At 34.2% G+C, this 10,889-nt stretch overlaps 1 protein-coding gene across 2 annotated transcripts in view; it reads right to left on the bottom strand.

The window, feature by feature from the left end:
* The window catches only part of LOC106867327 (rap guanine nucleotide exchange factor 4), a 139,472-nt gene that overhangs the window by 21,067 nt on the left and 107,516 nt on the right, over positions 1-10,889 (bottom strand). For both annotated transcript variants that reach the window (XM_014912167.2, XM_052967308.1), the window contains 5 exons: positions 9,962-10,108; positions 8,739-8,836; positions 6,053-6,178; positions 3,065-3,243; positions 1,463-1,553 (listed from right to left, as the gene is read on the bottom strand). In XM_014912167.2, coding sequence (XP_014767653.1) covers positions 1,463-1,553; positions 3,065-3,243; positions 6,053-6,178; positions 8,739-8,836; positions 9,962-10,108 — 641 coding nt within the window. The remainder of the gene's footprint in view (positions 1-1,462; positions 1,554-3,064; positions 3,244-6,052; positions 6,179-8,738; positions 8,837-9,961; positions 10,109-10,889) is intronic.

Raw genomic sequence — 10,889 nt, 5'->3', positions numbered from 1 at the left:
CACTCTCGGAGTTGTTGGCGTTAGGAAGAGCATCCAACCGTAGAAACTCTGCTAAATCAGATAGGAGCCTGGTGTAGCCATCTGGTTCACCAGTCCTCAGTCAAATCGTCCAACCCATGCTAGCATGGAAAGCGGACGTTAAATGATGATGATAATTATAATGATATATATATATATATATATATATATATATATTTGATGGTTTGGAGGTGATGTACAGAAATTATATAGAAAAAAATTAATTAAGGTACTCAGAAACCTGGATGTTTGTACATTTACAGATTTTTATTAATGTCATATATATATATATCATCATCATCATTTAATGTCTCTCTTTCCATGCTGGCAAGGGTTGGATGGTTTGACAAGAACAGACAAGCGAAAGGGTTCTGCCAAGTTTTTATGTCTGCTTTGACATGGTTTCTGCGGTCGGATACTGGGTGCTTTTTATGTGGCATCAGTACCAGTGAGATCGCCAAGTATTGGCAAGATAAGATCTCTCAACTGTGCAGAGTAAAGATTAGAGAAAGAAACTGTGATAAAGGGAGAAAGCAGGTCTCTTGTTGAAGAAGTGAATACATGGCATAAGAGAGAGAGAAGAAGGAGTTGAGAATGTGAATATGAGACAGAATAGGAAGCGCTCTGGAGGAAAATAGTGTGACAGATGTTGAATGAATTGGAAACAGAGGATATCAGTTCAATGTAGCAAGAAGTGAAGAAAATAGAAGATGGGTTGAGGGGGAAGGCTTGACAGAACCTCAGCCCTGCTGTTACTAGCACAGAGTAACGCCATTCAGCTTAGTCCCCTATCATTTTCTCTGAGAGGCACAACATCTTGAGGTCAGTCTTTACCACTTCCTCCCACATCTTCCTAGGACTACCTCTTCCATATGTTCCTTCCACATTTAGTGATTAACACTTTTTTATACAACACATACATACACACACACACATATATATTACTCTTACTCCTTTATTTGTTTCAGTCATTTGACTGCAGTCATACTGGAGCACCGCCTTTAGTCGAGCAAATCGACACCAGGACTTATTCTTTGTAAGCCTAGTACTTATTCTATTGGTCACTTTTGCCAAACCGCTAAGTTACGGGGACGTAAACTCACCAGCATCAGTTGTCAAGCGATGTTGCGGGGACAAACACAGACACACAAACACACACACAAATATATATATATACATATATACGACGGGCTTCTTTCAGTTTCTATCTACCAAATCCACTTACAGGGCTTTGGTCAGCCCGAGGCTATAGTAGAAGACACTTGCCCAAGATGCCACGCAGTGGAACTGAACCCGGAACCATGTAGGATATATATATATATGTATGTATATTAATATAGCAATACTGTATATATATGATAAATGGTTTATGGCCATGTTGACTGAGACAAAAAGGTATAAACTAATGCCAGGTAATGTTAGTATTGTCAAAAATATTACTTACCTCCCATGTTTGAGATAATCTGCTTACTGCAATATTACTTAGACCTAACACAATGGCGAAAAAACTGCTCATGTTTTGATATTCTTTACAACTGAAAGAAACAAAGGATAAATTGTTAAACATTTATAATATATTCACAATTACATCATGACAGTACCACTGCTGCCATTTTACATACATCTGCACTATTAAATTCCTTTATGCATTATTTTGAAATAATAGTATTACAGGGCATTATCAAAGTCTCTTGTGTACGCATGCAGCATGGCCACTAACACTCAGCTTCCTTGCATGCATGTGTGCATGCACATACCATTATTTAAGCATATTTTCTTCATGTTTGTCTGAGTTGGATACGACTTGGCATCTAGTTTCTTGTTGCTGTCTTTTATCATTCAACACATGCAGTTACAGAAAAAATTACTAATCTCTACTTATGTCATTTATGACTGAATACCATTCCTATCAATGACTATTCTACAGCATTGACACAGTATGTTTTATTGAGCTACCAGTATTTGAGAGGTTGTCTATGACAGGACAGGACTACTCTGTATTCTGTCTCCCCTATTTTGTTTAATGTTTTGAATTGTTGCTCTCTTTGATGGGTTGTTCACAGAGTAGCTTACTGAGTTCATGTCGCCCTTCCATCATTTTCTCCTTTTCTGCTTGATCATTTCAGTGACTAACAAATTTACAAAGTGAACAGAGTGTATTCTGCTGTGCAAGCAGCATTAGAGAGATCGTCTGTGATAGCACTAAAGAGTGAAATTTATTATCCTTCTAGAAATGTTTCTTACTCTGTGGCTTGTATACTTACAAGTGTGTGCGTGAGTATGTATGTATGTATGTGTGAGTATGCCTGTGTGTGTGTCTGTGAATGTATGAATGTGTGTGTGTGTATGAATGTAAATATACATGCATACAAATAAAAAACACACACACACACAAATATATATATACATATTTCAGTCATACAGAATTCCGGAGTTCCTTGAAATGCCCACATTGTTCATGTTATAAATCAGAACCTTTGACTATAACTTCACTTGTCTGAGAATCAATTGATTACTCAACAAGCTGTAAATGAACTGTTTTGAATATTGTTTGATGAGTTGGAGAATTGCATAATGCATGGCATAATCCAAAATATTGCATGATGCTTATATTAAATAAAGGTTCTTAGTGAAACAGTTGTCGCAAAATTTAAAATCCATTGATGTTTTTGTTTATTCCACATACTCACACACATATACATGCATACAGATGCACACATACATACAGATGCACACATACATACATAAGACACCTGCTGATGATTGGATATTGAATTCTTGGTCACTGCACTAGTTTTAATTTCATGTCAGACCAGGTACATTTCCAGGATTAAGACACCGTATGATCATTAGAGATCTAAATGTAGTGTTCACACACACACACACACATGCACATCATATATATATATATATATATTATTGTATATGTATACAGCTTTAAAGGTGAGCAGTAAACGATAATACTACAAAGAAATGTAATTTTGCATTTGACGTTAATGAGAATTAGTTGTTTTTAATTAGTATGTATCAAAGAGAAACTACTTACTATGAAGCTAGTTTGATGAATTTACGCAAAAGATGAACACGTTTGTTGAGATTTTGCGTTAAGAGGATTTCAGTAACAACCCAATACTGGACTTCATTAAAGCGTCTTAAGAAGAGATCCAGGTTGGCCGTCATTTTTGCAAACTTGTATCTTCCAAATACTTGATATATCAGTTCATACTACAGTAGAGAAATTGAATGAGTTAATTGATTATGATAGTTTCAGCAAGGAACTAAGGAAAAAAAATAATATATAAATATACAAAAGCAAAAAAATACCAGTAGAGAATGGTTTTAAAGTTTTTCTATAACACTAAGTTTTATCTCCTCCTCCATCCCTGGTACAATATTTTTTGTTCACATCCAAAATATTTGACTCCTATATGACTTACAGCATATAACTCCAAAATGAATAGGCTTATGCTTACCAATATAGTAAAAATACGTAATATTGGAACCTTTCTAAAATTTGTGGAACCATTGCAATATATGAATGAATTTCTTTCAAATATAATATAACACAATACATATATAGTATATAGTATATATATATATATATATATATTAGAATGTTAAATGTTATGGCTGATCATAGAGTGACCATTTGTTCCACAACAATAAAGCACTTAACAGTATGGGTAACTTGGCAGATTCAAATGGCTGAGTCAACTATACTAACAAGTTGCCTATACTGCTAAGCAATTTATAGGTGTGAAACCAATGGACATTCTATGACCACCCATACATTTAAAAAATATATTACTGCTTTAATGATTTAGAGTGTGCTTCTTTTTTGGATATATGAGCTACTGAGGATTGATATATAATATGATCAAGTAACACATATATTATATAAAATAAAACATAATACATATATGATAAATATATATACACATGTATATAATATAGTGCAACATATATTACATACATGATGCAAGAAGTATTTCAGGACATATTTAATAATTTAATAAAATAACTCCAAGCTAACAAAAACCAAATATATTTTACAAAAATTTTGTGCACATGTTTTCTTAAAAGATTATTGCATGGTTCCGGGTTCAGTCCCACTATGTGGCACCTTGGACAAGTGTCATCTACTATACCTTCAAGCTGACTAAAGCTTTGTGAATGGATTTGATAAACAGAAACTGAAAGAAGCCTGTTGTGCATGTCTCCCCATCACCTCTTGACAACCAGTGGTGGTGTGTTTATATCCCATAATTTAGTAGTTTAGCTTTAGAAATCAATAGAATAAGTACCAGACTTAGAATATAAAAAGTACTGGGATTGATTAATTTGACTAAAATTCTTCAAGGTGGTACTCCAGCATGACCACAGTCTGATGACTAAAACAAACAAGTAAAGCAATACATACATACATACATACATACATACATACATACATACATATAAAAATATATATGCACATGTATGTATCCAAGAGATCCAAGTAAGTCATGCAGAAGGCTTCCATGATGATGGGAAGATGACTTTGTCAAACAGTTTGGACCAAAAAGGAAAAGAAAGATGCAATCAAGAAAGAATTGGAAGTGTATTGAGACCAGCAGTGTATAACAACAGCTGAGATACACTGATATATCTCTTTATGTGCATATATATATATATATATATATATATATATATATATATATATATCTGTATATGTTTTTGTGTGTGTGTGTAATATGTGCATACATATGTGGATGCGTGAGAATCTTTGTATCTGTCTGTCTGTCTCTCTCCCTCTGTCTTTATATATATATACTAGCTGACATACCTGGTAATTCCTGGGAAAGCAGGGCATATCCCTTGGTTCTGTTCTCATAATTATTTTGCTAATCCAGTAACAACAATACAAAATATGTAGCCCTTAAAATGGTTTTGGTGCATTTACAGAGAATACCGAATTCTCTTACACAGGATCTTGTTTTTAGGAATTCCCAATAAGTTATGGATACCCAAATTATGAAGTCAGTTATGTAATAACATGAAATTAGTTACCCGATAGTAAGAATTCAAATAAAGTAGCCCCGAAAAGGGCTTTAATGTGTTCCCAGAGTATACAAAACCTAGGAGGAAATACTAATAAGGTATGTATACTAAAATCATGAAGCATGTTACATAATAACAGGCTAATCAGATATCAGAGAATAACAATTGAAAGTAAATAACTCTGAAAAGGGCGTTTGTGCATTCCCAGAGAATATTACCCTCAGGGGCACTAGTGTTGGTATATTCGTGAATAAGTCACTAACTGAAATTAGTGGATCTATTGTTTAGGAAAATACTATTTATTTATTTAAGGGATAAATTGCATAAATAACTTTAACAATTCAATTACTAAGAAATAAGCATACTCAATTTCCTTTTTACCAAATAATTTAGGAAAATGAATGGGTTATTTCCCTTGGCTATATATAAGGATCCCTTCCAGGGGCCCTATTATCGATTTTTTGAAGATAATTTGAGCATGCCATGAGGTTTCCAGACATGAGTTCTACTCATGTGGCAAGTTTCATCAAAATCGATAAAATGATGTAGGAGGAGTTAACTAACAACTCCACAAACACACCCACAGACAGAATTTCCCACATATATAGCATATATATATATATATATATAATCATATGATAAGCTTCCACACAGTTTCTGTCTACCAAATTGCCTTGCAAGCTGTTGATCAGAGTACATTAACTGATTGTGCTGTGCATGGGAATGGAACCTGGGATTATGTGGTTAGAATACAAACTTCACAGTACACAACTATGCTTTTTGAGAAATGCAAACAAGACTGTATCCATGAACTCTATAGGTCACTCAACCTGAAAGGAATACCATCTGATAAAAGAAGACATTGGATAACGTAACCCAAGGTACACTTCCTGGAAAAGAGTCAAGACAGAGTGGTCATAATTTGAACGTCTTTCATCGTCAATCTATTCAATAAAAGCAATGTTAAGGACTCAACAGAAGAGGTACTTTTGTTTACCTCAGGAACCGAAGTGAAAAGTTCCCAATCATAAATTGTCATATGATAAGCTAATTCTTGTGACCCAACAAGTTCCAAAGATGATGCTGTCCCAGAGAGAATATCATCCTGTTCTGGCAAAGGAGTCTGAAAATAAAAGGGAAAGAAATAATGAAATAAAATTCTTGTGGGAATCAAAAAATAGAAATCAATTTCAATTTAAATCAACAAACAACCCCAAAGGATAATGCTGTTGTTTTAAGTTTATCTGAGTAACTCTGCATTTACACATTGATCTGAATTTTTTTGTTGAAATGGAAGCCAAACATCCCTAACCAACATGTAAACACATGCAATGTTACAACAATTTGGCTGTCAGGGATATTAGCTAGAATTTGAGAGGTACAGAGTTCGATTCTCTGTAGAAGCTTGCTGGTCTCTTTTAATAAGGCAGCGAGTTGGAAGAATCATTAGCATGCCAGGCAAAACTCTTAGCAGCATTTTGTCTGTCCTTACTTTCTGAGTTCAAATTCCACTGAGGTCGACTTTGCCTTTCATCTTTTTGAAGTTGTTAAAATAAGTATCAGTTGATCATTGGGGTAGATGTATTTCACTTAACCCCCGTCCCAGAAATTGCTGGCCTTGAGCCAAAATTTGATGCCAATATCATCTTATTTGGTACCAACACACCTGAAACTGTAGTGGATGTATGAAACATATTTCATGTTTTAAAATTATCTGAAATTAAAACAACTTACACTCAAACACTAGCTTAATAATGACAAAGTAATTTTACTAGATTTTTCATGATTTTCAAAATTAATTAAAACAAAGGCAATTCCAGTTTGAAGGTTAATGTTTAAGGAGTCAGATTCATGATACTTTATGCAAGCTGATATTTTTTTTGCTTGCTTGTGCATAATTATTACCGCATTATCTGCACCTGTTTGCATAATATATATTATAAAATTGACCAGTTACCAAACCTTTGAAACAGCTGTAAAGGAAATTTCCTGTAACTTCTGAGTTGTAGATCTAACATCTGATATAAATGAGTTACTCTCACCCATAATTGTTTGTTTATCTTTTGTCTATTTATTTCTTGCTTGAGCCATGAATTTCTAATGGCTAAATCTTGTTCTGATGGAAGCTAAAGTTTATCAATCTAACAAGTCTGAGCAATAATTTGGTGTATCTATACCAGAATCTTCTCAGCCACTATATACATATTAGCCCAACCCATTCCAGCATGATACATGGACATTAAAAATGATCATGCTGGTGACATGTGAGAAACAACTGTGCCAGTGACACATGCAAGGCACCCATGCTGGTGACACATAAAATGCCACTGGCATGTAAAAGATGCCTAGTACACTCTGTGGAGTGGTTGGCATTAGGTAGGGCATCCAACAGTAAATACTGAGCCAATACAGACTGGAGTCTGGTGCAGCTCCTGCTTACCAGCTCCAGTCAAACTGTCTAATCCTTGCCAGTATGGAAAATAGATACTAAATGATGCTGATACTGATGTATACATGTAACACTTACAATAACAGCAACAGTATCAGCAAGAATAATAATAACAAAAATGATAACACACATGTAAAAATACCATAAAACAATAATTCCCAGGGTTGCCATTTTATAGGTTTTTTTTTTTAATAATTTAATGACTATTTGCAGATTTTTCATTTATTTCTAGTTTCTTCAGAATTCTTTTCAAAAACTCTGGTCGATCGACACGCTTCCTGAAAGTGATACATTTTCTCTATTTAATATACATTTTATCAACTGCATCACATGTTTATATCCACAAAAGTGACATTTAAATTTAGCTTTATATTCGTTTCTATTAACATGTGATACAGTGATATATTATCAATATCATCCATTACTTTCAAGTCAACTGGAATTTAGAAATCATTTTAAGTTGCTGAATGATACATTAATGCAGGCATTAAACTTCAGATCATCTAAAGATATTCCAATACTTCCTAATATTTTCATATAATGTTCAAATGATTCCATGCCATCTGTGGGTCTTGTTTCAATCATTTCCAATAAAACCAAGCAAACTTCAATAATCCCAGAGAATTGATTCAGTCAGATTTTGATACTGTGATCCTTCAGAAATTATTTTAGAAGTTAGCCACAAGAAAGGGAGAAAGAAAAACAACAATAATAATCCTTTCTACTATAGGCACAAAGCCTGAATTTTAGGGGCAAGGGAATAGTCAATTACATCAGCCCCACTGCTCAACTGGTTCTTATTTTATTGAGCCTGAAAGGAAGAAAGGCCAAGCCAACCTCAACACAATCTGAACTCAAAATGTAAAGATGAACAAAATGCCACTAAACATTTTGTCCAGCACATTAATGATTCTGCCAGCTCACCTCCTAAACAACAATAATAATAATAATAATTCTTTTTTAGTATAAGCACAAGGCCTGAAGTTTGGGGGAGGTGGCTAATCAGTTACATCGACTCCAGTGCTCAACTGGTACTTATTTTATCAACCCTGAAAGGATGAAAGGCAAAGTCAACCAAGGCAGAATTTGAAATCAGAACATAACGACGGACGAAATGCTTCTAAGCATTTTGCCTGGCATTCTAACTTTTCTGCTAGTTCATCGCCTTAACAACAGCAGCAGCAGCAACAACAGCAACAGCAACAACAACAACAAGAAGAGAAGAATATCTTACCACTGCATCTAAATGTTCCCGTGGTGTTAAAAAAAGACGTCCATTTAGACTTAGACTGTTCACAATGCCCAAGTCATTCTCTCTGAATAAAATGCGTTCTAAAAAGAATTGTAAAGGGAAAATAAGTTAAATATGTATATATATATATATATATATGGCAAGTTACAATCTTTTAGTAATCCTTGCTACTACCTCTGCTACACACATACGCATTACATGTATGCATACATATATGAAAGTAAGTATGTATGTCTGTGTATGTGTATGTGTACACACACACACACACACACACACATATCAGTTGGTTTGGATCATGTCAATGATTTGTTATTAGCTTGGTAGCTTCCAGCATATGATTGGCTTGAGGTCTATAGGGGAGGAATATTGATATTAAAATCAATTGATTAATAATATTCCCATTTTATTATTCCATTATAAAAGTAAGAATGATTATTTGAAGGTAACAGGTAATCCACAACTCCAATTTCACTAGTAACATTAGTCATGTATGGTATGCAGTAAATAAATGCAATAAAGGAAATAAATGGACAACAGTAGTTCAATCCATGCTACATATGTTTGAAAAGCATAGCATTTTATGCATAATTCTTGCATTATATCAAACAAAATCCTTGCCAAATGTGTGTTTGTGTGTGTGTGTAGTAATAGTGGTAGTAGTAGTAGCAGCAGTAATAGAAGTAGTAGTAGCCATAGTAGTAGTAGTAGTATTAATAGCCATAGTTGTAGTAGTAGTAGCTAGAATTGCCAAAATACTGAGACATATCACTTTGATACAGATGCTATGTTACTAAGAATTTAGACTTCGTTCTCCTTATGGGTGAAACATTTCATGTGGTAAATAAAATACTTTGTCAGTATTGGACACACGCTTGAATTTGGTATGAGAGATAAAGTCCAATCTACATTTTGAGTACATATTAATATCTGATATAGTAGACGAGATCTAACTTCTGGAGTAGTCAAATCTTTCTATTTGATGTTGTGAATAAATACAATCTTTATAGAGGATGTATACTTTCATTGGGAAGGGATGAGGAAACATAATGTCTTAAGTAACCACAAACATATTTTCATGTAGAATTTAGTCACTATAAAGGAAATCATACATCTAATCATACATCTATGAGATACCACTATTAAAATGGACATATTTGTCTATTTGACAAAGATAATAAAATGTAATGTTTTTATGGGACACTTACCTCCATTTGACTTCACCTCACATAGTACCAAATCTTCACCTAGAGAAAGTTTTTCCTGAGCTTGGGCAATGATGTGGGACACTGTGGTTGTCATGGGAACGCGGAGGGTACAGTAGCTGTGGTCAGCACAATACACGCGAAAGATGGCTGTAAACGGAACAAGAATGAAGAGAACATGTAGAAGTCAGACTGTAGAAATGTTGCATCATACAGAAAAGGTGAAAAACACTGAATTAATAAAAGGTGAGGTAAGACAATTTATAGAATGGAAAGCTAAGACTTCTAGTGTTTGGTATTTAATTTTAGTAATTGATTTATTTGTTGTTGTTTATTCCTATGCCTGATCTAATTGAGTAACCATGTATTCCATCTTGTCTTTTTTTCCTCAGGTGTCATGTACCCAATATTACACAAACCAATGTAGCAACAGATATCCTTTTGAAAGGGAAATTTTATGGTTATTTCTAGTAAGTTAAGCAACCACATTCAAGCCATCTGACATAATTGTGTTCAGACTTGGATGAATTTGCTTTAAGATTTTGTGACAAGTGTCAAGTTTTTAAACACTGTCTGTGTCTCTATCTGTCAGTCTGTATGTACCCCTCTCTCTTTCTTTCTTTCTTTCTCTCTCTCTCTCTCTCTCTCTCTCTCTCTCTCTCTATATATATATATATATATATATATACTCTTTTACTCTTTTACTTGTTTCAGTCTTTTGACTGTGGCCATGCTGGAGCACCGCCTTTAGTCGAGCAAATCGACCCCAGGACTTATTCTTTGTAAGCCTAATACTTATTCTATCAGTCTATTTTGCCAAACCACTAAGTTACAGGGAAGTAAACACACCAGCATCGGTTGTCAAGCGATGTTGGGGGGACAAACACAGACACACAAACATATACACACACACACATATATATATATACAT

Source organism: Octopus bimaculoides, chromosome 4, assembly GCF_001194135.2.
Source record: "Octopus bimaculoides isolate UCB-OBI-ISO-001 chromosome 4, ASM119413v2, whole genome shotgun sequence".
Classification (NCBI taxonomy): domain Eukaryota; kingdom Metazoa; phylum Mollusca; class Cephalopoda; order Octopoda; family Octopodidae; genus Octopus; species Octopus bimaculoides.
Note: the sequence above shows the minus strand (reverse complement) of the source record. Positions and strands in the feature narration are given on the sequence as shown.